The 27,858-nt window shown below is 46.0% G+C and overlaps 1 protein-coding gene across 2 annotated transcripts; it reads left to right on the forward strand.

Moving 5' to 3' along the window:
- Window positions 1-622: 622 nt before the first annotated feature.
- EIF3L (eukaryotic translation initiation factor 3 subunit L) lies at window positions 623-27,466 on the forward strand. Of its 2 annotated transcripts, XM_047065818.1 has the most exons (13): window positions 623-709; window positions 1,271-1,319; window positions 2,221-2,431; window positions 5,870-5,949; window positions 10,120-10,181; window positions 13,796-13,865; window positions 14,078-14,151; window positions 16,627-16,798; window positions 18,660-18,814; window positions 19,564-19,734; window positions 20,483-20,980; window positions 26,031-26,111; window positions 27,250-27,466. In XM_047065818.1, the coding sequence occupies exons 1-13, from the start codon at window positions 677-679 to the stop codon at window positions 27,286-27,288; spliced, it is 1,695 nt and encodes a 564-aa protein (XP_046921774.1). In that variant the 5' UTR covers window positions 623-676; the 3' UTR covers window positions 27,289-27,466. The 2 variants fall into 2 exon arrangements, with proteins under 2 accessions (XP_046921774.1, XP_046921775.1); XM_047065819.1 differs by lacking the exons at window positions 623-709; window positions 1,271-1,319; window positions 5,870-5,949 and having other exon boundaries at window positions 2,353-2,431.
- Window positions 27,467-27,858: the final 392 nt, after the last annotated feature.

Genomic DNA, 27,858 nt, shown 5'->3' on the forward strand with positions numbered 1-27,858 from the left:
TTTTAGAACCCCATCTCTAACTGGAGGACTTCTTTAGGAGGAGCACCCACCCTACTTCCCGATTGGTAAAAGACCACAGCCTGAGCTTGGAAGCTGCATGGGTGGGTCGCAGGGCCGCCTCTAGGGCCCCACATCACAGTGGGCCTCCCATTGCCTGCTCCAACCTTATTGTCCAAAGTTGGCAGGCGCCTTGTGTCAATGACCTCTAGCTGCATGGGACCAAGTCTCAACTTCTAAACCAGTAAGTTTAGTCTTTCGAAGCCAAACATTTGAAAACATTCCTTGCTGCAGGCAAACTGCTTACACCTAAATCCAACATCAGGCCCCCATACCCGAACTTCCTTTCTTGCGAGAAGTCGCCGGAGGAAGCTGTCAGCCATCTTTTGTGTGGCATCATTTCTGGTTTCTCTTTGCCCATTCTTTGTCATGCCGAAGCAGTTCACTCTTTCTTCTGAATTTGCGCAAGCACTACAGACTCCCCCTTCCTTATACAGCCTCTATTTGAAGAAGCAAGAAAAATTCAAGTGTTTCCCGCTTCCTCCCTTCTTGACGTGGCGGCTCCCTGAAGACTTCCGGTTTCCCGGCAGGCCCGGTAGGGGCTGAACTTCCGGCCTCACGACGCAGGCGCGGGCCGCAGTTTTCGCTCTCTCTGGCTGTGTTCGTGAGTGCCGCAGCCATGTCTTATCCAGCTGATGATTACGAGTCCGAGGTAAGGCTGGCCCTGCGCGTGAACTGAGCTCCGCGAAGGAGGCACGGTTCTTTGGATGTTGGGCCCCGCGGCGAGACGGCGTCCGGGCCTCTCTGGGAGCCCTTGCGGGCCGCGACCGCCTCCGGCCTGCCTCCCTGCGGGCGCGGCCCTCATGCTGTTCCCACTGCTTGCTGCTACTCACCAGCCCCGTCTCGGCCCGCCCACTTCGCATGTCCGGTCTCCTCGTTCTCTCCTTTTGCGAGACCGGAGACGGAGGCTGCTTATGGAATCCCATAAGGATTCTGTGTTTCTGTAACTTAGCTCTTACGGTTTGGGCTGCCCCTTGTAAAACTCCGTTTGTTCCCGCGGCCTCTTGTGCTTTGCTCTACCTTATTTGCATCCGTAACGTTGTATCGTTGTCTTGTTTATTCTCCCTTCTCTCACAAGCGTGTGAGTTTCTCCAAGGCAGGGACTGTGTTTTATCCACTTGCGTATTCTTAGTACCCTGCTTATCCTAAACATTGTCGAACGAACGTTTTGGGTTCACGAATTGGTGACCGTTTCCGTCTCTTTCCTTAATAGGCTGCTTATGATCCTTATGCTTACCCAGGCGACTATGACATGCACACAGGTGAGACCATGGACTTGTCTGGCTAGCTAGGCACTTCTAGGGTTTGGCACCTTTTTGAAGGTCTCAGAACAGCTTTGACGGGCATCTGTTAAACGCTCTTTCTTCGTGGTCCTGGTGTGGAGTCAGTTATTAGTTCTCAGAAGGAGGGTGGTATAGAGCCTAATAAACCAGGTCTGTTTCATGTTCCACCTCCGAGTCTCAGAAGAGAAAGCTTACTATCCTGGATGTGGTTTCCTTGTCAGACTATTTGCTGAAGAAGAAAATCTTGTGAAAAATTAAAGAAATTCAAACCAAGCCCAAGTGAAGTATTTTTGGGGTTTCCTGAAATGTAGTGAGTTGGTTTGACTTAGTAAGTGCTGTGCATTGTTGCAGGTACCTTGTCCAAAGTGTTTCATTTAGTCCTTAAAACAGTTCTATAAAGTACCTAAATTAAAGTTGTCTCCCTTTGGTAGATGAGAAAACAGAGCAGAGAAGTTTGGTAACTTGCACTGTTGTATTGGTAGAAAATGGCAGTCATTCATTCATCCAAAAAATACTAAGTGCCTACTACTTACTTTCCCTTCCCACAGTCGTCTTCTCTCTTCTAACACACATATAACCACATGGGTACACCTGAAGGTACACTGAGTACAAGGTTCTTGCCCTCTTAGGCTTCAGGTTCTAGTGGAGGAAAGAGATTATGAACAAACATATAATTTTAAGCAGTGGTGCGTTTTTTGAAGAAACCGCGTACCGGGATTGAGAGTGAGTTGGGGACAGTTATATTTCTGAGTGCTTAAAAGGGAATTATACCTGATTTGTAGACTTTAGTTTAATTTAGAGGATGGTCTTGCCCTTTTGTTTTGTAATATATGTGGGTTTGAAGGCACTTGGTAAAGTATTTGTTCTGTCCAACCTTTAGGAGATCCAAAGCAGGATCTGGCTTATGAACGTCAGTATGAACAGCAGACCTATCAGGTGATCCCTGAAGTGATCAAAAACTTCATCCAGTATTTCCACAAAACCGTCTCAGATTTGATTGACCAGAAGGTGTATGAGCTGCAGGCCAGTCGCGTGTCCAGCGACGTCATTGACCAGAAGGTGTATGAGATCCAAGACATCTATGAGAACAGGTACAGACCGCTGGCTGAAATGACCCTCTTTCTAGGTGGACTGGTTTAGTGATGCAGCCCCTGAAAAGGGTGCTGTCTAATCACTTCTCTGTAAAGAGAGAGCCCGAGGGGTTTCTGTGATTCCTTGGGGGAGACATGTTACTTTGTTGGACTGTATTGCCAAAACTCATACAGGGTCTGGGGCGCCTGGGTGGCTCAGTCAGTTAAGCCTCTGACTTCGGCTCAGGTCATGATCTCACAGCTTGTGGGTTCGAGCCCTGCATCGGGCTCTGTGCTGACAGCTCAGAGCCTGGAGCCTGTTTCAGTTTCTGTGTCTCCCTCTCTCTGACCCTCCCCTGTTCATGCTCTGTCTCTCTCTGTCTCAAAAATAAATAAAAACATTAAATAAAAAAAACAAACTCATACAGGGTCTAAAATAATAACACTGTGATCAGTAATTATAGCAGCAGTTACAGTAGTACGTGCGACCAGTGTAAATCAGGCAACGTTCAGAATGCTTTTCCTGTGTTTTACTCATTACGCTTCTCAGTAACCCCATGAAGTAGGTAGTATTGTTTTCCTCATTTTACGGATGAGGGAAACAAAGCACAGAAAGGATAAGTCACATGGCTACTTGAGTTTTGAACCTGCACATTCTGACAGCAGAGCCCAATTTTTAAATTACTGCACGACTTTTTTTCCTAATGTATATTTACCGAGAGAGCGAGAGTGCGCGTGTGCAACACGCAAGCTTGGGAGGGAGATAGAGAATCCCAGGCAGGCTCTGCGCTGTCGGCGTGAAGCCTGACATGGGGCTCTGTCTCACGAAATGAGAGATCGTGACCTGAGTGGAAATCATGAATTGGACACTCACCCAGCTGAGCCCCCCAAGATGCCCCACATTACTGCACAACTTAATGCATAACAGGGTGAGCCACGCTTTGACTGGTTTTCAGGGGATTGACCTTGTGTAATTGGCATTAGAGATGAGACAGGTCAGTCAGGGTCAGGATAGTCAGGAATGACTTCACCAAGGAAGCAGAATTTAAACCATTACTGAGAGGAGGGATGGACAAAACTAATAGCCAGAGGCTTATTGGATCAGTGAATAGAATTAATCCCTGAACTGTTTTTTCCTTCCTCCTCACATCTTCCTAGTTAAAAGTGTGTAGCTTGGTGCTGTCCCATAGAAATAATAATGCTAGCCACATGTGTAACAGTTTTTTTCATCAGCTATGTTTAAAAAATACAAAAAGAGGGGCATCTGGCTGGCTCAGTTGGTGGAGCTTATGACTCTTGGTCTCAGGGTTGTGAGCTTGAGCCCCACGTTGGGTGTAGAGATCACTTAAAAATAAAACTTTAGAGGCACCTGGGTGGCTCAGTCAGTTAAGTGTCTGACTTTGGCTCAGGTTGTGATTTCATGGTTTGTGGGTTCGAGCCCCACGTTGGGCTGTGTGCTGACAACTCAGAGCCTGGAGCCTGCTTCGGAATCTGTGTCTCCCTCCCTCCCTCCCTCCCTCCCTCCCCCCCCTCTTGTTTCTCAGAATGAATAAAAATATATAAAAATAATAATAATAAATAAGACTTAAAAAATAAGTAAAAAGAGTACAAGGGGAATTAATTTTAATAATTTATTTCAACATCTAAAATATTACCACTCATAATCAGAATTAAACCGTCAATGAGTTATTTTACTTTTTTTAGTATTACGCATTCTAAATCCTATATTTTGTATTTATAGCACAACTCAATTTGTATATGTTGGAAATACTTGATCTCTATTTAAATTTTTTTTTTAATGTTTATTTTTGAGAGAGACCAGGTATGAGTTGGGGAGGAGCAGAGGGAGAGGGAGACACAGAATCTGAAATAGGCTCCAGGCTCTGAGCTGTCAGCACAGAGCCCGACGCAGGCCTCGAACTCACAGACCGTGAGATCATGACCTGAGCCGAAGTTGGATGTTTAACTGAGCCACCCAGGTTTCCTTCTATTTAGATTTCATAACATTTACAGTTGAAAAATCAGATTCAGATTCACATACTTAAATAATTCTAAATATACTTGAAAGTTTTCCAGAAACTGAGTTAGATATTGGTTTTTTTAACTAAAATTAAAATTTGACATTCATTTCTTTAGCACAGTAATCACATGTGGCAAACAGAGTTGGAGCCAAGCGTGTGGTACACATTTCCATAGGAGAATGTGTGGTGAGGAGAATATCTGGCTCCTTGGAAAGTATGTTCCTTTGCAGATGAGTGGGCAGAGGGAGGAAATGGTAAAGGAGACAGGGCAGAAAGAAAATCTAGATAGTATAGGCGTAGAGAGTAGTGTCAGGAAAATAGGTAGTAAGTCAGCAGAGAGAAGTGGCACAGGAAACCAGAGAGAAGAGACTTGAAGAAGGGAAGGGTCAACAAACGTTAAGTGTTCTGGTGAGATTGAGTCAAGGAAGGAGCCGGTTGATTTTGGCAATTGAGAAGTCCTGTGATCACCAGCAGGGTCCGTTTCAGTGGAGTGGTGGAGGCAAGAGCCAGATGGCAGAGGGTGAGAAATGGAGGATGACAAAGGAGAGGTAGCAAGTGTAGAGGACACGAAGTGTTGTTGAGATGCTTTGTGTTTTGTCGCATGTCTTGAAGCAGGAACTTGAGCATATTTCTGTGCTGAACTGAAAGATCTGGAGAAGAGAGAGAGGTGGGAGTTGAGGAGAGTGGGAGAAAGTGGAAGTAGCTCCTAAGGGGATCAGGAGGGAAATTGAACGGAAACCTCTTGTAGGGCTGTGAAGCATCGTGGGCAGCGGTGTTTGGGTGGGATGTGCACGTCTGTGATGGCATCAGACCACAACAAACAGATTTGCTTCCAAGTTTGGAAAGGAGGAGGAGACACGGCGCTCCAGGAGAGTAGGAAAAATATTGCTAAGGGAGAAGGGTGGGAGTATCTAAAACAGGTATCAGATCAGGGAACAGCAAGCTGTTAAGTATGACTGGAGTTCATGACACGGAGGCCGGAAATGATCCTGAAGAGCACGGTGGTTGCCTAACTGATAATTTTTTTTAGCGTTTATTTCTGAAAGAGAGACAGAGCGTGAGTGGGGAAGGGGCAGAGAGGGAGGGAGACACAGAATCCGAAGCAGGTTTCAGGCTCTGAGCTGTCAGCGCAGAACCCAGTGCGGGACTCAAACGTGTGTACTGTGAGATCGTGACCTGATCCGAAGTTGGAGCCCCACTGACTGAGCCACCCAGCTGCCCCATAAGTGATAAAAAGGAGTGTTTACCGTATTGAGAAAAGTTGAGGTGCAGAGTTGGGTATAGGAAAGTTGTAGACGTGGAGGGCTTTGGCCCTGGCTTCGTTTCTGTGACGCCTTCCCCTTTGTGAGCCTGGGTCCTTATCTGTAAAATGTGAAGGTTTCTTCTTCTCAGGTCCTTCCTGTTTTGGACTTGTAGAATTTTTGTGCTTGGTTTTCAGCTGGACCAAGTTGACTGAAAGATTCTTCAAGAATACACCCTGGCCTGAGGCTGAAGCCATTGCTCCACAGGTTGGAAACGGTAGGTATGAGCTCTTTGTGTTCTGCGCGCTGGGTGGGATCCTGCGACTCAGGGGTCACTAGGAGGCTCAAATGATGTGTCTTTCACTCACTGTTTTGTTTCCCCAGGACTTCGTACACCTTAGACCCTTAGTAAAGAACTTGTTGAGTGAAGGCTGAATAAACAAAGAGGGGACAGAGACCTCTCAAATGTGGTGAAGCTGAAATTGAGATCTTCGTCCTGACTTGTTTCCATTTCCCTCTGTAATTTTGGAGGTCATTATAGTCGCTTGGGAATGGGCTCTCTGGCAGCTTCCTTCCACCTTTCACTTTATGATGGTTTTTTTTATATATGGTGTGATGTAGGAAGATCCATCTCCACATTTTTACATGTGGATAACTAGCTGTCCTAGCACTAGTTTTTGAAAAGACTGTTTTTCCATTAAGTTGCCTTGGCACCTTTGTTGAAATTGGTTATCATGTAAATGTAAGGGTTTATGTCTGGACTCTCAGGCTTTTTGTTTTTTTTTAATGTTTTATTTTTTGAGAGAGCGAGCGAGCACGAGCAGGGAAGGGACAGAGAGAGAGGGGGAGAGAGAGAGAATGAATCTGAAACAGGCTCCAGTCTCTTAAGCTGTCAGCATAGAGCCTGATGTGGGGCTAGAACCCATGAACTGAGCCGAAGTTGGATGCTTAACCCACTGAGCCACCCAGGTGCCCTTCTCAGCCTTTTTTTTTTTTTTTTTTTTTTTTGGAGGATTGGGGGAGGGAATCCCAAGCAGGCTCCACACTGTCCGTGCAGAGCCCGACGCGGGGCTCGAATTCATGAACCGTGAGATCATGACTTGAGCCGAAATCAGGAGTTGGACACTTAACCGACTGAGCCACCCCGGCGCCCCTAGACTCTCATTTTAACTCCATTGATCTATATGTCTTTCCTTATGCTTGGGCCACACTGTCTTGATTATTGTAGCTTTGTGGTAAGTTTTGAAACCAGAAGTGTAAGTCCTTCAACTATGTTCTTTTTCAAGATTGTTTTGGTTCTTCTGAGTCCCTTGGATTTCCATATGAGTTTTAGGATCAGCTGGTCAGTTTTGGCAAAAAGCCAGCTGGGATTTTGATAAGGATGGTGTTGACTCTGAAAATAGAATTAGGGGTATGTTGCCTTTATATTTAAGTCTTCTAATTTATGGACATGTAGTGTCTTTTCATTTACTTAACTCTGTTTAGAAGTCGCTCTCGGAGAGTTTATTTTCTGTGGTGCTCAGACCTTTTTCTTTGTTTTAATATACTGCCTATAAGAACGTAACATTGTGTGTATTCTCCTCTACAGCTTACTTTAAGAATACAGTATCTAATACACATAGCATACAAAATATGTGTTAATTGACAGTTTGTGTTATTGGTAAGGCTCACAGTCAGCAGTAGGTTATTAAAGTTCAACAGTCAAATATCTGAGGAGTCAGAAGTTACTTGTGTGGGCTTTTGACTGTGCAGGGGGCAGTTCTTGCCCCTAACCCCTACATTGTTCAAGGGTCAGCTGTGTATAATTTTATAGGAAAGTAATCACAGGACCTAATAGTGAAAAAAGAGATTTGGTATAAAAATCACCCCCCTCCCCTTCCATCCTCAAGTCTTCAGTTTCTCTAGAGCCGTCTAGTGCTACCACTTTCTTTTCTTATCCTTCCCATGATGGTCTATGCATACATAAGCAAATAGGAATACCTCTTTTGTTTCTTTTTTACATAGACTAAATGCCATTTCTTTCCCTTGAAAAAAAATTAAAAAAAAAAATTTTTTTTTAACGTTTATTTATTTTTGAGACAGAGAGAGACAGAGCATGAATGGGGGAGGGTCAGAGAGAGGGAGACACAGAATCTGAAACAGGCTCCAGGTTCTGAGCTGTCAGCACAGAGCCCGACGTGGGGCTCGAACTCACGGATCGTGAGATCATGACCTGAGCCGAAGTTGGCCGCTTAACCGACTGAGCCACCCAGGCGACCCGAAAAAAATTTTTTTTTTTTAAATTTTTTTTTTTCAACGTTTATTTATTTTTGGGACAGAGAGAGACAGAGCACGAACGGGGGAGGGGCAGAGAGAGAGGGAGACACAGAATGGGAAACAGGCTCCAGGCTCTGAGCCATCAGCCCAGAGCCTGACGCGGGGCTCGAACTCACGCACCGCGAGATCGTGACCTGGCCGAAGTCGGACGCTTAACCGACTGCGCCACCCAGGCGCCCCGAAAAAATTTTTTTAAAAATCATTTTTTTAGTTTTTTTTTTTTGAGAGAGAATGAGAATGAGTGGGGGAAGTGCAGAGGGAAGGAAAGAGAATCCCAAGCAGGCTCTGCACTGTTAGTTTGGAGCCCGACACGGGGCTTGAACTCACAAACCGTGAGACCATGACCTGAGCCGAAACCAAGAGTCAGATGCTTAACCCACTAAACCACCCAGGTGCCCCTCCCTTTTTTTTTTTTTTAATGTTTATTTATTTTTGAGAGAGAATATGTGTGTGAGTGGGGGAGGGGCAGAGAGAGGTGTAGACAGAGGATCAGAAGCAGGCTCTGTGCTGATAGCAGAGAGCCCAGTGCAGGGCTTGAACTTTGTGCTGATAGCAGAGAGCCCAGTGCAGGGCTTGAACTCATGAACCACGAGATCCGTGACCTGAGCTGAAGTTGGATGCTTAACTGCCTGAGCCACCCAGGGGCCCCTTTTTTCCTTTTTAAAGTTAATTATATTTTTGGAGTGTATTCTGTATCTCCAGGATTTCTTTTTTTTTCCTTTAATTTTTTTTTTTAAATGTTTATTTTTGAGAGGGGCAGAGAGAGAGGGAGACACAGAATCCGAAGCAGGTTCCAGGCTCTGAGCTGTCAGTACAGAGCCCGACACGGAGCTCGAACTCACAGACCACGAGATCATGACCTGAGCTGAAGTCGGACGCTTAACCGACTGAGCTACCCAGGTGCCCCTGTATCTCCAGGATTTATAAGACCACCCCCAGGTTTGGTGGTTGGTATAGCTGTATCCACAGCTATGAAGGTTTACAGCAAATGGATACAGAGCAAAATCAGCAAGGGGAAAGAAGACATAGACAGGAATCTAACGGAAACCAGGTGCATGTTACCAGCAGTCCCTTCCCCTGGAGTCACATGGGATGTGCTGTTCCTCAAGCAAGCAGGGAATTGTGACATGTGAAAAGTTGTCTGTCAGAGAGGCTACTTACAGACTTGGTGTCCAAGGATTTTATTGGGTGTTGGTTATGTGGGCACATCCTCTGCCTAGCACGTACCAAAATTGCAGACCCCCAGAAGGAAAGCAGGAGTTCAGCATGAACCACTGTTGCACAGTTTAGGCATAGCAGACCACTCTTATCAGGGTGGTGAGGACCTTCCTGAAATCCAGGTTCCCAGATGCCAGCCAAGGACCAGCTTTACTAGCCAAAGGATAGAAGTCTCACGCCTGCTTTGTTAGCTCTTTTCTGCTCAGTGTCAGTATCCAAAGAACCCTTCCTTCCTTCCTTCCTTCCTTCCTTCCTTCCTTCCTTCCTCCCTCCCTCCCTCCCTCCCTCCCTCCCTCCCTCCCTCCAGTGTTCTAGTGGTTAATAAGGTAAGTTCTTTAAAATAGGATTTGTGGCTCAGTCAGTTAAGCATCCAACTCTTGATTTTGGCTCAGGTCACAATCTCGGTCATGGGATTGAGCCCTGAGTCAGGCTCTGCACTGGGCGTGGAGCCTGCTTGGGATTCCCTCCTGCCCCCCTTTTTCTTCGTCTCCTTCTCCTCCCCCCTCCCCATGTGTTCTCTTTCTTTCAAAAAAAAATAAATATAAAAAAATTAAATAGGATTTCTAAATAAAAGATACCCATATATTTCCGATTTTGATAATGTGACATTGCTTTCTTGGGAGCTGTTACTATTTATTTATGTGTTGGTTTATTAAACAACTGGATGGCAAAATATCTTAAATGATGACAGGAAATGAGTCTGAATGAGATGAAGATGAGATTGAAAGATAAAACAAGGTGAATTTTCTTGTTGCACGTATTCTTGGGGTGTAAGTGTTAAAATTTAAAATGTAGATGTCGTTTAGTCTTTTAAATCATGTTTATCCCTTTACTCCCTTCAAAGGGGCTAGAACTGCCTGAGGACCCTGGTTGTTTGTGGATTACTAAAGCACCCCTTTGCCATCTCTTTCAGATGCTGTCTTCCTGATTTTGTACAAAGAATTATACTACAGGCACATATATGCCAAAGTCAGTGTGAGTATCTGAGTGTTGTTGGCGTTGTTTTAAACTGTGTGTCGTTTTTGCGTTTGGAACACAACCGCTGGTTTATATTGGTTCGGTGTCCGAGAGTGGTTGGCATGTGTTCTCAGCCTTCTTTTAAGACATAAGGCGGAGGGGGGGGGGGTGCCTAGGTGGTTGAGTAAGTTAAACGTCTGACTTTGGCTCAGGTCCTGATCTCACAGTACGTGGGTTCGAGCCCTGCGTCACAGTCTGGAGCCTGCTTCGGATTTCTGTCTCCCTCTCCCTTTGCCCTTCCCCTTGTTCACGCTCTGTCTCTCTCTGTCTCTCAAAAAAAATAAACACTAAAAAAATAGTAATAATAATAACAGAGGGAATGATTGAATCTAGCAAGCTGGGTATCTATTCCAGACAAACTGTAATAGGTGATAGCTTTGCTGTCCGTTTTAATGTCTCCATCCCCACAGTTTCTGACTTGCACTCATCACATTGATTGGGTTGTAGGATGCCATCCTAATAGTGTGTTCCTGAGCGCCTTCTTAATTTTTTTTTTTATGTTTGTTTATTTTTGAGAGAGAGAGAGAGCACAAGCAGGGGAGGGGCAGAGAGAGAGGGAGACACAGAAGCTGAAGCAGTTTCCAGGCTCTGAGCTGTCAGCACAGAGCCTGACACGGGGCTCAAACTCATGAACTGTGAGATCATGACCTGAGCTGAAGTTGGATGCTTAACCGACTGAGCCACCCTGGGGCCCCCTGAGCACCTTCTTTTGTCCCTGCCTGTGATGTCCTTGCTTTTTTAACTCCAGTGCATTGCCGTGGAGTCTTCGACTCTGAAACATAATGTGAAATTGTCACCGTGTGTCAAGCATAATACTTGGCACTTGACATGCGTCTATATTCTAATCCTCACCGTAATCCTGCAGAGCAGGCAAACTGAGGTGGTTTTTCTCAAATTCATACAACTAGTAAGTGGCCAGACTCCTTGAACTCAGGCCTGTCTTGTTGGAGTACCAGTGTTCTCCCCCTACTTTGGGCACCTGTTTGATTCTTCTCTGATTTCTGAATTTTAGAATGACCTAAGTCTCTTAAAATACGATCTGTACTATTTATACACACGATGACTAAAAATCTCTATTATTAGCCCCAGTGTCTCTAAATCCATACTTGCATATCCAGCTACCTATTCCACGTCTCCAGTTGGTTGTCTTTCTGGTCATCTCATCTCAAGTGTAACATACCCCAAACTGAAGTTTTCTTTTCCCTTTAAACCTGTTCTTCCCATGTCAGCCAACTCGCAAATAATACCACCGTGCATCCAGGTGACTTGGACTGAAAACCTTGGCCTCTTTCTTGACTTTTGTCTCACTTGACTTCTAGCCTTTCAGCAAATCCTGTTCAGCTCTATCTTCAACATACTTCTTGAAACCACCCACTTATCACCGCCACCACTGCTGCTATCCTAGTTCAACGCATTATCGTCTCTTGCCTGGACTGTGTAGCTGCTTACCTGGTGTCCATTTCCACTCTTCTACTAGAGTTTATTCTCAGCCTGGTAACCAGCATGATCCTTTTGAAACATAGTCTCACCAAGTCACACCCTGCCTCCCAATCCTACCGTGACTTGCTATCATACTTAGAATAAAATCCCAAGTCTTACTCATAGTTCTGCTTGATCTGGCTTCCCCTCCTTTCCTGGGCTCCTGGCCATCCTCGGGCCATCCTCCTGGCCACACTTCAGAGCGTATGTACATCACTAGCTGACATCGTATTATTTGTTTACTAGGTTTTTGTTTGCTACCCCCGCTAGAGGGTAAAACTCCGCCAGGGCATGGACTTGATCTTGTTCACGGCTGTAATCCCGTGCCTCGTCACTGATGGTGACAGGCTAATTGTTGGAGCATGCGTGTGCACGTGTAAATGAAGGAAACTGGCACCGTGATCTCTCCTTAGAGTATATCTGCCTGGTCACAGCTAACTCCGTTCTCGTCCCCCTGAGGGGTCAGCTTGACCTGACTAGCGAGCTCTTGCTTTGCCGTGGGAGCCACCATGAGTGCCAGCTGGAGGCGTTCCCGTTGTCAGAGTACTGCAGGGGCTGTGCTTTTCTGGCATCCCAGTGAGAGCTCTCACTACTTTGAGAGAGAGTGAAGATGCCCTCCTACACTTGATGCTTTGACTCAGGTACTGTGTGGGCCATGCTGAGTCTAGCTAGCCTACATAACACGGCTTTCTTGGGAAGACCATGGCATCAGAACCCATAGTACAAGTGGTTCTACCATGTCCAGTCTTACCTTTGGTCTGTAATAAAGATTCAGCAGAAGCTTATTGATCTTGTAACCTCTTCATTAGGTACCACATGGGGTACATTCACATATGTGGCCAGTGTTAAATCTTGTGGGGGCGTTTCATTGAAAGAACACTTCACTATATTGGGCACTTTTACGACATAGTCTCATTCTACAGAGACATTGAGTACCTTGTCAGAAGCTCAGTAAGCAGTGGGGCTAAAACTCCAGGGCTGTGTTCTTTCTCCCCCATTACAGATAGCATCGTGTTATTCCCCAGCTCAGAAGCCTTCAGTGGTTCTCCGTTCCCAGCAACATGAAGTCTAGATTGGGGGTCAGCAGCCTTCACTATAAAGGGCCAGATAGGTTTTTTTTGGCTTTGAGGCCATCATGGTCTCTGCTGAATGTGTTCAACACTGCCTTTGTAACAGCCGTAGACAGTGAGTGCAGGGCTCTGTTCCAGTTGAACTTTTTATTGACAAAAACAGGCGATGGTGGACTTACTGACCCCTCTGGCCTAGATTTCTGTTGACCTGAAAGACCTCTACATTCCTGGCCTCTTCTAGTCTCGTGTAGCCTAGTGTAGTGTTATCTGCTTTCACCATTCTTTGAGCACTGTGACCTTACCTTTTTGCTCTTGTTAGTACTTCTTTCTTTCCTTCTTTTTTTTTAATGTTTGTTTTTGAGAGGGAGAGAGGGAGACACAGAATCTGTAGCAGGCTTTATCTAGGCTCTGAGCTACCAGCACAGAGCCTGATGCTGGGCTCAAACTCATGAACTGTGAGATCATGACCTGAGCCAAAGTTGGGACGTTTAACCAACTGAGCCACCCAGGCGCCCCAGTACTTCTGTCTTTCTGCTTCACTAGATCTGCATGCTTGTTCTTTAATGGTCAGTTGGGGTTGTTGCCGTAAAACCTGAACATTACGGTCTGATATTCAGTGCCCCTTTGAACTGCTCTAGCTCTTACGGTCTTCCCTCTGACTTGAGTGCTCTTTGCATCCTCAGAAGGAGAGAGTCACCGTCAGTTCTCATGGGTCTTTAGCCGTCATGGTAGACCATGAGTAAAATACATATATTTTATTTCTTAATATTTATTTTCAGAGAAAGCACTCATGCAAGGGAGGCAGAGGGGCACAGAGAAAGGGAGGGAGGGAGGGAGGGAGAGAATCCCAAGTAGGTTCCATGCTGTCAACACTGAGCCCAGTGTAGGGCTCAGACTCACCGTGAGATCATGACCTGAGCTGAAATCAAGAGTCTGATGCTAAAGCAACTGAGCCACCCAGGGGCCCCGAGTAAAACACATTTAAATTAAACATCTGTGCTGATGTCTCCTTTCTTTTTACAGGGAGGGCCCTCCTTGGAGCAGAGATTTGAATCCTACTACAACTACTGCAATCTCTTCAACTACATTCTTAGTGAGTTTGAGTTTGGTTAAGGGTGTGAGGCTGTGATGAGGCCCAGTGCTGGCCTCTAGCTTTTTGTTAGCAGAATTTTAATATGCAAGTGGAAGGGGGGATGTCCTGTTATTCATGGTCTTTTTAAGAGAAAAATTAGAAAATGTATTCTATATATAGCCTTACCAAGTGGGCATAGTTTGCATCTGACTTTGCTGTGATCTCCCACGCAGATGCCGATGGTCCTGCTCCCCTTGAACTACCCAACCAGTGGCTCTGGGATATCATTGATGAGTTCATCTATCAGGTATTTGGCCAGCCGTGATCTCATTTGAAATAACTAGTCCAACAAAGGAGCAGCAGTTACCATTGTTTGCGTTGTTAAAAAGATGCTTGGGATAAAAATGTCCCCATCATGGTTGGGGATATCCCCTGGTGGCGGTCCTCAGTGTCATGGTTTTCTGAAGAGTCAGTGATGCATAAGAGCTCTGGGTATCAATTTGGTAGTCGAGCTGACTTTCACCAAGCTCTTACCTGACCTTGAGAGTTGGTCTGATAGGGAGAATAAAGGCTTCCTAGGCTTTGGAGTCAGGTAGAAGTGAGTGGGTGCTGGTGTGGGGGCTCCCACCTGGTAGTCTGTAACGTGGACATGTTGTTTAAGCTCTCCCAAGTTTTACTTTCCTCTCCTAGGAAACAAATGTTGTATGCCTTGACTGTGATAGTGGTTATATGCTAGACAAGAATAAAGTAGAACATTAGCATCAAGGCGGAAACATTGCCTGTCTTGGAGTGCTCCTATGGAGGCTCCACCAAGAACTGGGTCAGATGTCAAGTACAGCAGCTGTGTAGCCCAGGGGTACACTTTTCAAGTCTTGCTGTTCACTAACCTGGGACCCTGGGCAAGTTACTTAACCACATTGCCTTGGTTTCTCTAAAAGCGGGATCTGGGGGGTAATTACTGGAAATGACATCTAAAGTGCTTAGTGCAGTGCCTGTCACAGAAGAATTACTCAATAAATGTTGCCTGGTTGTTGTGATGGTCAATATTATCATTATTCTTTTCCACCTTTTTTTAGGTCAGTTTTATTCTTTAAAAATAGAATATAGACTTAAAAAACACAGAATAATTGAATTTGGAGATACTTGTTTCCTGTGAGTTTTATGAGGACTGGATAACTCTCACTGGGAATTTCCGGAGAAATCAGATTCTTAATAAAGCCGTTATTTGAGCTGCACAGACCAGAGACTTAGAAAGTGTTGGCAAGTTGTGATTGGTGGGCTGAGAAAGCCCTCCCAGGGCCCTTTGGGAGAGGCTTTCTGCTTAAGATGAGGCTTTGGTGCCTTTTGTGCAGTGAGGGCCACAAACCACACTGGCCTGGTTTGCCCTTTCTGGCTTCTTGGCTTGTGTCAGCCCCTTCTTTGGCATATTTTAGAAGGTTGGTGGTCCTGTTGACTCACAGCAGGTCAAGGAGGATCATCTGTGCTAAGGTTCTTCATCCTTCTTAAGATTATCATAATCCCTTGGGTTTAGCTGGTGCTCTCTTAAGGGGCTTAAAGTGCTCTCACCGGTAACAAAGCCTGGCCAGTGAGGGCCAGGTGGGATTCTGCCTGGCCAGGTAGATGTCACACGGGTAAGTGGCTCTTTCCCGCCACTCTGCTTTCATTTACTTTTATCAGTACAAGTAATACATCTATATATTGTTACTGTTTAAAAACTTTGTCTATTTCAGATTGCAGATAAAGTGTCTTCCTCGCCTTTGTGGAGGCATCAGTTATTGTCTGGAAAGATAGACACTATGTTAATGTTTCCCAGGGTTATATACATACAAAAGTACTCCATTTAGAAATGGTTTAATAATATATTTATGTAATTTGTTACGATATGGAACACTTAACATGTCTACATAGAGACAGCTTTGTTTTTTTCTGCTTACTACAAGATCTGTGTAAACTACCTTTTTGGTGATGAACATTTATGTTTTCAGTTTCTACTGCTACAGACAGTGAGTTAGTAAATATCCTCATTTATGTCACACATAGGTTCATCTCTAGAGATCACTAGAGGTAGAATTGTTGGTTGAAGGATATTTGCTTTTTACGTTTTTTTAAATCAGCTTTATTGAGTCAAAATTTGCATACAGTAAAATACCAATTTTAAGTGCACTGTTGATGAGATTTGACAAATGTGTACACCGCCACTGTAGAGATCTAGAACGTGCAATCCCTTTGGATTTTAAGAAATAGTAACATCTTGCCCTCCCCGAGGGCTGTGTCAAATTACACTGCTGTCAGCAGTATTTGAGAATTTCTGTGCTGTGGATGTTACTGGTCTAATTTTTGTCTGTTTGATGGGAAAGAAATGGTGATCTCATTTTAATTTGCATTTCTCTGATATCTGAAGAGATCAAGCGTTTTCCCTGTTAATTGACCAATCTTATTTTTCTTTGAAGTGATCATCAGTGTCCTTTGTCCATTTTTCCATTGGATTATCTTGTTCTTACTGACATAGAATCTGTTCAGTATTCTGGATAGTCTTCTGTTAATTGTAAATCTGGAAACATTTTCCTACATTCTTAGAGGAAGATGATATTTTGGAGTTGAAGCTCAGTAACGAACAAAGTTCAATTTAAACCAAGATGGCTTTGCAAAAACAGGTAGCGCACAGAACAGTTTGGCATGAGCAGTGGTAGCCCCGGCCCTCCCCTCCCAGTCCAGAGCCCCCCGCCACGGCCTCATGTTCTGCACCGGGCGCCACTCTGTCTCTCTCCCTTCTTCCCGACAGTTTCAGTCGTTCAGTCAGTACCGCTGTAAGACCGCCAAGAAGTCAGAGGAGGAGATTGACTTCCTTCGTTCCAATCCCAAAATCTGGAACGTTCACAGCGTCCTCAATGTCCTTCACTCCCTAGTAGACAAGTCGAACATTAACCGGCAGCTGGAGGTGTACACGAGCGGAGGTGAGTGCTGCTTGCCATCTGTTCCCGGGGAAGAGAGGCCGCAGAGGGGTCGCTGCGGCTTAGGGAACCGGCTGCTCCCGTTTGGTGTTGGACGTGGGCAGTAGCCAAGTGCTGATGTCGGGGGCTGTGCGGCTTGGCAGCCTGTCGCCGACAGACTGAACCGGCACTCGTGAGACCAGCATTTGCAGGCACTTGTACTGTCTCCAGGGCCTTTGTTTAGATCAGCGATTCTCCCAAGTTTTTGGTGTTGGGACCACTTTGCAGTCTTTGAAGATTGAGAATCAGCAAGTTGAGCTGTATAAATTTTGCCCCTGTGAGAAGAGTATCATTTTCTCAAATCACTTTGGCACCGGGTTTCATGGAAGAGAGCTCCGTGTGCTTCTGCCTTCTGTCTGTTGCAGTTACAGTCTGTTTTAGTTGCAGTAGATGAGGGAGACCGGGCCTCATCCAGACATGGAGACGGGAAAGGGAGGAGTATCTCAGCAGCCTTTTCAGTCTTTGCGTTCTTTGCTGCTACATCAAAACTTGACAGCGAGGGGTTCATACCCGTTAACTGCATGAGGATTCTGAAAACGTTAGCAGTGAACTTTTACTTTCTCATACTAAAGTTCATAGGTTTATCCTGCAGCTTGAATGGATCTTTTTTTTTTTTTTTTCTTACTGCTGCATGGTTTTGTAGAATACTGGTTCATGGAGTTATAAAGATTTTCTGTTGACAGATTTTATTATATAATTAAAAAAAAGTATTTTTAAACGTTTATTTTTGAGAAAGAAGGAGACAGAGTGCAAGCTGGGGAGGGGCAGAGAGAGAGGGAGACACAGAATCCGAAGCGGGCTCCGGGCTCTGAGCTGTCAGCACAGAGCCCAGCGCGGGACTCGAACTCACAAACCGTGAGATCATGATCTGAGCTGAAGTCAGATGCTTAACGGACTGAGCCATCCAGGCGCCCTTTTATTAGACAGTTTTTAAAGACCACATCTGTTACTTTTGTCACAGTCCCATCAGACAAGGCTTTATGTGGAAGGCGTTGAACTCATAGTGGCAGATACAAGTTCTTTAAGACTACAGTTTTTGCTTAAAAGCTCATATTTTCATTGGCAGTGAAGTGAGCACTGTCCATTTTGTTGTTGAAATGTAACAGGTTCACTTCATTCAGTTTTGGAACGTGTCTGCTAAACACCCCAATCTGAATTTATGGGCCATACTTTCAAGTAAAAATAGTATTTTGTGAAAAAAGTGGCTGGTTCTTTTCCTGCATGTGGTGGGAAAGAATACAGTAATTGCAGTGCCACTGCCTGATTTATGCTGAGTTGTTGGTAGTTTTACCCATGTTCTCGGGTGTTCGGTGCAAGTGTCAGTTCAGTGAGAAAGACAAATCGCATCTTAGTGTTATTAGGAAAATAGCTTTGACCTCAAGAACTTCCTGAAAGCAGTGGCCTTGGTGAGTAAACTGCTCCTGATAAAAAGGGCCATCTCTTGGTGTCTTGGGACCAAAAAAAACAAAAACAAAACAAAAACAAAAAAACTGTCACCCCACTCAGGCAACTCTTGTTGGTAAATTTAAGATTAGTTTAAGGCCAGGGAGGCCTAGCTGGCTCATTCGGTGACGCATGTGATTCTTGATCTCAAAGTCATGAGTTCAAGCCCACGTTGGGCATAGGGATTACTTTAAAAAAGAAAAGGTTAGCATCAGGTCAAGTGTGCTGCTTCTTGGTATTTCTTTGAGGGCAGTGAATCTCTGTTGCGGGAAGCTTTAGAGGCCGCTGGTAGGTGAAGAGGTCACCGAGTGACGTTCAGGGCTCAGGCTTACCTTCTTTCACCTGCCCCTGCGGAAGTGTTCACGGTATCTGTTTCTCTCAGGTGACCCCGAGAGTGTGGCCGGGGAGTATGGACGGCACTCCCTTTACAAGATGCTTGGGTATTTCAGCCTGGTGGGGCTCCTGCGTCTGCACTCCCTGTTGGGGGATTACTACCAGGCCATCAAGGTGCTGGAGAATATCGAACTGAATAAGAAGGTGATTACCTGCACCTCCCTCCCCTCCCCACCCCCTTCCCGAGCCAGAGGGTCTGCTTCAAGAGACACTCTGATCTATTAGGATACATTTCAGGGAGAAGAAAGGATTCATCCCCAGGCCAGTTGAAAATTGAGAACTGGGGAACCACTGTACTGAAAATCTGAGCCTGGGCAAGGTGCTTTCTCTGTGTTAGTTAGTAACACTTGAACTATTCAGCAGTCTTTGATTCTGTTTTCAAAACAGAATGACAATGGCAGATTTTTACCATTCAGGTTTCACTTGTTAAGGAATTAACAGAAGATTTAGTTCTAAGATGGTTAGATAATGGTTATTAGCTGTGGTGGTTTTTCTTAGCCACAGAAAAATTGGTGCCTTTTTGACATGTGTGTATCTTCCAGTCTTTGTTTATCTGTTCCTTTATCAAGTTTATCTGGAAAAGCAAGGAGTAGAAAGCAAGGAGGAATATGTGACTGAGGTATAGAGGGATTTGGATCTGAAAGAAATTTTAAGGTTACCTGATTCAGGCCCCCCCGCCCCCTTTAAAATATCTAACAAAATGAGGTTCTCAGGTCACATAACTTAATCGGTGAATGGTATGGTGTGTACTCAGAACCTCTGACTTGACCTGGGGCTTCCCCTGGGTGGTCCAGGGCTTCTGCCTCAGCTGACACTGGGCCCTGCCAACCTCCAGACTCTCTCTGGGGTGGATCGGTTCTGGGACTCATGGGTGCTTCTCCCTTCTTCCGCAGAGCATGTACTCTCGTGTGCCCGAGTGCCAGGTGACCACTTACTACTATGTCGGTTTTGCCTATCTGATGATGCGTCGCTACCAGGATGCCATCCGGGTCTTTGCCAACATCCTCCTCTACATCCAGAGGACCAAGAGCATGTTCCAGAGGACCACATACAAGTATGAGATGGTGAGGAAGCCTCCGACCGGCCTGACCCCTTGGCACCTATGCCAGCAGTTTTGGGGAAACGCCATCCAAAATGTTACTCTTTGTATGCCTTTTCAAGCTGGCATGCTCTAAGTTTCTTTTCTTTGTGTCTCTTATCTCAGATCATCAACTCCTTAACAATAGGGACGATATCTTCCATTTTACTTTTGTCCCGCAAGCGTTCACTGGGCTGTCAGTGTTTAAAAAGGAGTTAGATGTGGGTACCGCCCTCACGCAGTTTGCCGTGGAGGAGGGTGGGTCCAAGACGTGCACAGCATTGAGGTTTCTAGGCAGAGAAAAGGTGTCGAGACTTAGAAGTATGGTGATGTGGCACCACGATAGACTCTCTTGTCGGGGCGGGGGGGCAGGAGAGTAGTCAGATTGGGGTGTCAGGTTCTGGAGTGGCCTTCACCACCCAGCTAAGCTGTTTGATCGTTACAGGCATTACGGCGCCATCCAAGTTTCTGGGTGACTCGGTCGTAAGTGGTGTGGGAGGATTGATCTGGTGGCGTGTGGGGTGATCCAGGGAGAAGGAGGCCCCAGTAGAGAATGCAGGAGCCAGCTAAGGAGGACCTGGAAGTGGGCTGGGGAGGTTCACTGGAGCTAGAGGGCACATTGGGAGAGACTGTGGGAAAGCGAACGGACCCGGGAGGGTGTTGGGGCGACGGCGGCAGGGACTTCCAAAAGTCCGTGGCATTTGACCCTGCGGCGATTTCTCTCCCACCCCCAGATTAACAAGCAGAACGAGCAGATGCACGCGCTGCTGGCCATCGCGCTCACCATGTACCCCATGCGAATTGACGAGAGCATTCACCTCCAGCTGCGGGAGAAATACGGGGACAAGATGCTGCGCATGCAGAAAGGTGACCCACAGGTCTATGAGGAGCTCTTCAGCTACTCGTGCCCCAAATTCCTGTCGCCTGTGGTGCCCAACTACGACAACGTGCACCCGAACTACCACAAGGAGCCCTTCCTGCAGCAGCTGAAGGTGTTCGCCGATGAAGTGCAGCAGCAGGCCCAGCTCTCAACCATCCGCAGCTTCCTCAAGCTCTACACCACCATGCCTGTGGCCAAGCTGGCTGGCTTCCTGGACCTCACGGAACAGGAGTTCCGTATCCAGCTCCTCGTCTTCAAACACAAGATGAAGAACCTGGTGTGGACCAGTGGCATCTCTGCCCTGGACGGCGAGTTTCAGTCGGCCTCTGAGGTGGACTTCTACATTGATAAGGTACGGCTGCCCCCCGGCCTGGGTCTCTGGGGCCCTCTGTTCACACACCCCGCGATAAACACTGACCGGGCGCCCACCGCGCCGAGCATTTGGGACTTGGCGGTGAACAAAATCCACAAGGATTTCTGCCCTAGTGCTGATGTACTAATTTTAAGAAAATAGACACTAAGTGTTCTGATGCAGCGAATCAGGTAGTAGGTGTCGATGCGAAATGAACAAACCCACTTAATTTTTTAAGAAAAAAAGTTCTGTTCGAGTCCGCGTTAAGACAGCTGCCTGAGATGCACAGTCTCCACAACGTAGAGAATGCTCCAGGGAACGAATGTTTGGTGTGAGAGTTCTATATGGTTTTGTTTTGTTGAGTTACAAGTCGCAGTGAATGACCTTCCAGAGAGTTACAGACTTTATGTTACGTGCAGGGCTGTATGACTTTAATCTTACAGGAATCCGGGAGTTTTTTTTTCTATTTCTTCAGCCCACATTCTTTTTTTTTTTTTTAACTATTTTTTTTCTATTTCTTATCTTTATGTTTGGAATGCTTCTCTCTCTCTCTTTTTTTTTTAAATGAAGTAGATGTACAGAGTTTGCTTGGGGCAGAAATAGAACCCGTGCTTTGAGGTTTTGCCAGGTCATTTTGACCTTAGGTAAGGGTTAAAGTATAGCTTTCCTGAGAGCCCAGGAGCAGGGCCCACAAACACGGAGAGGTGAAATTTTTCCTTTATTTTGTGGTAGGTTAGAATCAAGTGCTACCCAGTTACCGGTAGTGGTGGTGGGAGGCAGGGGTCGCAGGACTGAATAAGGTGCTCGGGACAGCCTGTGCTGAGGAAGGGAAATCGAAGCTAAGACTTGAGGGAGGTAAAGACATTAGCCAGACGCACATCTGGGGGAACAGCCGTCCACGTAGAGGGAGCAGAGGCCCTGGGCAGGAGCGAGGGGACAGCTTCGGTGTGGCTGGAGCGGCCCGTGAGAGGAGGCTGTGGCCGAGGGAAGGCTGGAGAGGGAAGAGGGTGGGTGCTGTGTCACATCTTCCATCTTTTTTTTCCCCTCTGTTCTTAATTTCCTTTGGATATATTGTTCTGTCCCTGTTCGTGTCTTCAGCTCTGCTTTTGCTTTCTCTGATTTTTTTTTTCACGGTTCAGTGTTTCCTTAGATGCCTTTTTTGTTTTTTAAACCTAGGACAACCGTTCATTCTCCTAGAGGGGATTTGCTTTTGCCTCTTCAAGGTGCCTAGGGAGATTACTGGTCCGGGACCACCGTAGACCAAAGCCTCAGGTTTTCTGGGTGGGACCAGGTAGCAAGCCCAGGCTGCAGCTGCAGATTGTCAGAAGAATCACCTCGTGTTTATAGTATGTTGGGGATGGGTCTCTTTCTGTTACGCTCCTTGGCCAATTTGGTGAGCTTTGCTTGATGTCTGGAGCAGGCAGTTTTGTCCGTGTCCGCCTTTAGCTTCAGGGTGTAGCCCTTCAGGGTCCCAGCAGTGCAGGGAGGGGTTTCTGTAAGACGCCCCAGCCTTGGTTTGTCCCCTCTGTGCAGGTCTTCTAGGATTGATTAGCGAATGTCTTCAGTGCAGAGGGGGCTTCTGTGTTTTACTTAGGATGGTTTATTTTCTCTTAAGTAGCTCCGTATTCTCTTGTCAGCTCTTTGATGTTATGAGGAGGTTTAAAAAAATTATTTTGTTTAACATTTACTCATTTTTGAGAGCACGCAAGCGGGTTGGGGCAGAGAGAGAGGGAGACACAGAATCAGAAGCAGGCTCCAGGTTCTGAGCTGTCAGCACAGAGCCTGACGTGGCGCTGGAACTCACGAACCATGAGATCATGACCCGAGCCGAAGTCAGACGCTTAACCGACTGAGCCACCCAGGCGCCCTGATGTTATGAGGAGGTTTTTAAATTTTTTTTTTTTTTCAACGTTTATTTATTTTTGGGACAGAGAGAGACAGAGCATGAACGGGGGAGGGGCAGAGAGAGAGGGAGACACAGAACCGGAAACAGGCTCCAGGCTCTGAGCCATCAGCCCAGAGCCTGACGCGGGGCTCGAACTCACGCACCGCGAGATCGTGACCTGGCTGAAGTCGGACGCTTAACCGACTGCGCCACCCAGGCGCCCCGAGGAGGTTTTTAAAAATCATTCTGTATTTTGGTTGTTTTAAGAAAGTGTGCTGGTCTAAACATACTGTTTTTTGGGGAGTTTTTTTAAGGTATAATTTGTATAACAAACTTCACTGTTTTTTTTTAAGTGTTTTATTTATTTTTGAGACAGAGACAGAGCATGAGCAGGGGAGGGGCAGAGAGAGAGGGAGACACAGAATCCAAAGCAGGCTCCAGGCTCTGAGCTGTCAGCACAGAGCCTGACACGGGGCTCGAACTCACAAACCGAGAGATCATGACCTGAGCCGAAGTCGGACGCTTAACTGACTGAGCCACCCAGGCGCCCCAAACTTCACTGTTTTAAAGGGTATAATTCCAGGGGTGCCTGCGTGGCTCTTGATTTTGGTTCAGGCCACGATCTCACAGTTTGGAACTTTGAGCTCGAGTCCCGTGTCTGGCTCTGCACTGACAGCATGGAGTCTGCCTGGGATTCTCTCTCCCTCTGTCTCTGTCCTTCCATTTGCTCATGTGTACGAGCTTGCACGCTCTCTCTCTCTCTCTCTCAAATAAATAAACTTTTTTTTTAAAAGGGTATAATTCCATGGTTATTAGTATATTCATAGTGTCACACAACCATTTCCACTGTCTAATTCTGCAACATTTCCCACATCCCCCAAAGAAGCTCCTACTCATTAGTGGTCATTCCCAGTTCCCCTTGTACCCTAGTCCCTGGGAAACCAGTAGTCTGCTTTCTGTCTCTGTGGACTTATCTCTCTCTCACTTTTTTTTTAAAGTTTATTTGAGCGTGAGAGAGCACGCATGCAAACAAGGGAGGGTCAAAGAGAGGGAGAGAGAATCACAGGTGCCCAACCAACCGAGCCCCCCAGGTGCCCCTGGATTTGTCTATTTTTTGACATTTCCTATACATGGAATCATAAAATATGTGGCCTTTTGTGTTTGACTTGTTTCACTGAGTGTGTTTTCAAGTTGTATCCAGATTGTAGCATGTATTAGTACTTTATTCCTTTTCAAGGCCGAAAAATACTCTACCGTATGGATATACCGCTTTATTCATCCATTCATCAGTTGATGGACATTGAATCGTTTTCGCCTTTTGGGTATTGTGGATATAGCACTGCTGTGAATTTTTGTGTGCACATAATCTCTTGGGTGTATACCTACTTGTGGAATTGCTGGGTCAGTTTGGGTAGTTTGTTTTGAAAGCTCATCTTGCTAAACAAACCGTGTCATTCGGAGTTTATGACTTTTGGAAGACTTAATGTTTGGCAGAACTTAGCTATCTCTGACGTGAACCAAAAGTAGAAACATCGGAAGTGGAAGTTTTCCAGTGTTTTATTCGTGCTTTTAAAAGTCAAAACTGTCCCTTGCAGCATTACATCAACTACCTAAGGTCCTTTTTGAGTTTATTCCCAGTACCTGACACATACACATTCTTTGGCAATGTCAGTAACCTGGTCCATCCCTCTGTCGTCTCTTTGTGACCCAGCTGAACTAGTCCCAACTATCTGGATGGTCCTTAATAAAATACTTCTCCCGGGGCGTCTGGCTGGCTCAGTCAGTAGAATATACAACTCTTGGGATCAGGGTTGTGAGTTCAAGTTCCACGTAGGGCATGGAGATTTCTTTTCTTTATATAAATGTGTGTGTGTGTAAAGAAATATATGTATGTAGATATATATGGTAATGTATATATATACATACACAGATACAAGTAAACGCTTCTCCCAAGAATTAGCCATTTAGTTATTACAGATAAAATTTTGTCATGATTTGTTATATTCATATTGTAAGTTAATACTGATTAATAAGTCCGTATGTGAAAAAAATTTCGGGGATATTTTTCTTTTATTATTGTTCCTCTTACTGGTTCAGGTTCATCTTTGGCAAAACGCTGCTTTCTGTTTTGTTCTCAGTAAAGATTTTATTTTTGAGTAATCTGTACACCCCTCCGGGGCCCGAACTCATAACCCAGGATCAAGAGGTGCATGTTCCACTGACTGAACCAGTGAGGCACCCCTGCTTTCTGTTTTTCGGGCTTTTCTTTTTTCATCCTTGACTTGAAAAAGTCCTCTCAAAGAGATTCAGAAGGTTCTTGGGTCTTAACCTAGATTATGTAGGAATTTACAAGTAAATTGGTGTTCAGCCACATTTGAGCTAAAACACACAATTTAAAATCTGGACTAATTTGAAACATTACCCTCCCAAACAGTGTTGAGAATAAAATGTGGAGGATGCCTGGCTGGGTCAGTCAGTGGAGCACGGGACTCTTCATATCAGGCTTGTAGGTTCAAGCCCTTGTTGGGTATAGAGATCACTAAAATAACAAATCTTAAAAAAAAAAAAAAAAAAAAAAGAATAAAATACTGTCTTAAATGTTTTTATTGCCGAAAGAGTCCTATTCATTAAAAAAATAAAAACAATAAAAATAAAATTTAAAAAATCTTGAAAGTAAAAATAAATGGGGTGCCTGGGTGGCTCAGTCATTTGAGTGTCCAACTCTTGATTTTGGCTCAGGTCATGATCCTAGCGTTGTGGGATTGAGCCCTGCGTGCTGAGCATGGAGCCCGCTTAGAATTCTGTCCCTGTCGGTCTCCCTCTCTCTGGCTCTTGCTCTCCTTTCCCTCTCCCCTCCCCACCCCACCCCCAGCTCATGGGCGCGCAGGCCCTCTCTCACACTCTCTCTCTCTCTCTGAAATAAAAAAAATTAAAAAGGAGAAAATAAAAATAAATGAATTAACAGGAAGAAAATAAAAATCAACCGTTTAGAAAGAAAGAAAGCTGCTATCAACTGGTTACGCTCCCCTATAGGCTCCCCCCCCCCAAACACACACCTATTTGCTTTTGAAAAGCACGGTAGGGGGTTATTCAGCAGCATGGTTACTTGCGAGTCCATTAGTGGCTCTACCTCACTGCCCCTCTCTGATTCTACTTCTTCCGCAGGACATGATCCACATCGCAGACACCAAGGTTGCCAGGCGCTATGGGGATTTCTTCATCCGGCAGATTCACAAATTTGAGGAGGTGAGAAATCTGAGAGAGTGTGGTGTGTGGGCTGGGGACCGAGGTTAGGACCTTGGTCGGGGAGTTAGGAAGTTTTTAAATTTTTCATTTCAGCAAAGCCCCAAGTTGGCCCTTGAAGTTTCTGAGCTAGACTGGCTGGCTGCTTGGGGTTTGGGGAGCGGGGCTGGGCCTGTAGCAGTTGCTGTGTCAGCCTTCTCCAGAGCATCTCTTTCCAAGATCCCTCTCTGCGGGTGGCCGGCTCTCCTCTCTCTGCCTCCCTGGTATTTCCTAATATGGGCGGATTCACTGCCTACTCTTACCCATCCCTCCCCATGTGGCAGTAACTCTCTTAGACAGGTCTGGCCGGTTTCTGCAGGCAGGGGACAGGAAGCTGTGTTTTGACAGACTGGGTGCATTCCACATCTTGCCCTGGGAGAGGTCTTGTGGGTCAGGCCAAACACTGGGAGGGTGCAGGGTGCAACGGCGTGGGGGTCTCTTTGTGGCCATAGCTGGAGCCACTTCGTCCTGGTGTTCTGAGTCCTCCAGCAGAGGTCACTGTTAAACGCTCTGGTCCGTGTCACCTGGCTCCTCCTGCAGGAGGCCCTGGCAGGCTTAGCCTCTCTGAGGCCTAGAAAATGGGCCAAGCCATGTATGGGGTGTGTGTGTGTGTGTGTGCGCGCGTGCATGTGTGTGCGCACGCGCGCATTCTGTGTGAAGGACAGGTAGAAGAACAGTCTGCATGAAATTTTTTTAAGTTTATTTACTTATTTTGAGAGACACCACAAGCAGGGGAGGGGCAGAGAGAGAGGGAGAGAGAAACCCAAGCAGGCTCCGTGCTGTCAGCTTAGAGCCTGATGTGGGACTCGAACTCACGAAACATGAGATATGACCTGAGCTGAAAGCGAGCCGGACGCTGAACTGGCTGAGCCACCCAGGAGCCCCCAGTCTGCATGAATTAATTGCGCACGGCCACAGGTGTCAGGATTGGAGCCCCTAACTGAGGCTGTATACACACACAGCCGACACCTACGCCCGCATCAGAGACGCCCTCCCTGACTTCAGAAGGGCGGCCCAGGGGCTGGGCCTGGTGATCGTGTGCCCTGCAGGAACAGGGTTGGTGAAATCTCCATAGCTAACTTTGCTTTTCTCTTTCTTCTAGCTCAATCGAACTCTGAAGAAGATGGGACAGAGACCCTGAGTATTTTCGCATTGTTCTTAGTCAGGAACCTACTCTGATGTCTTTGTAGGTGGGGTGTATTTTTGTCACCGTGAAGCCTTTACCTGGATCGGCCATCAGCTGTTCAGCTGAGTTGAAGTTTATTTGAATTCAGGACTGAAATGTTTTAAATAGGCCTCAGTAAAAGATCTTCTTTGGAGCCAGATTTGTCATCTAATCATTTTTGGGGGGAATCTGTGGTTGAGGGCAACGGTATGTGATTTCCTCTGATTTTCTCCTGATGCGTCGGTTACTGGTGTTTAAATTGAACTCACAGTTTGTGGGACGTTTTCACGGTTGGTATCTGATTGACCCCTCTCAAGAATCCTGTGAGCGTTAGTGACCTGTCACAATTCGCATGCATGAAAGCTGAAGTGCTGCGTCTTGGGGAGAAACTCGGAGCCCTCCTACTGGCCTGAACCTGAACCGTGCTAAGAGGAAGCTGTGTATGCTGCTCACGCCTTACAGCGCGGGTTCAGCAATAGTATCCTCACTTCGCTGGTGAGGAAACAGACTCGGGTTGTAAAGTGCCTTGATCAAGGTCATATAGTT

The sequence above is a fragment of the Lynx rufus genome, unplaced genomic scaffold, assembly GCF_022079265.1.
Source record: "Lynx rufus isolate CCGP_SWC_20201006 ecotype Redwood Valley unplaced genomic scaffold, mLynRuf1.p SCAF_7, whole genome shotgun sequence".
NCBI classification, from domain to species: Eukaryota; Metazoa; Chordata; class Mammalia; order Carnivora; family Felidae; genus Lynx; species Lynx rufus.

Excerpts from the sequence above, each read along its gene's own strand:
- EIF3L (XM_047065818.1), top strand. The coding sequence starts at position 677 with ATGTCTTATCCAGCTGATGATTACGAGTCCGAG. Across the intron at positions 710-1,270 it reads CTGATGATTACGAGTCCGAG|GCTGCTTATGATCCTTATGC; the intron begins GTAAGGCTGGCC and ends TTTCCTTAATAG. Across the intron at positions 13,866-14,077 it reads TCTCTTCAACTACATTCTTA|ATGCCGATGGTCCTGCTCCC; the intron begins GTGAGTTTGAGT and ends TCTCCCACGCAG.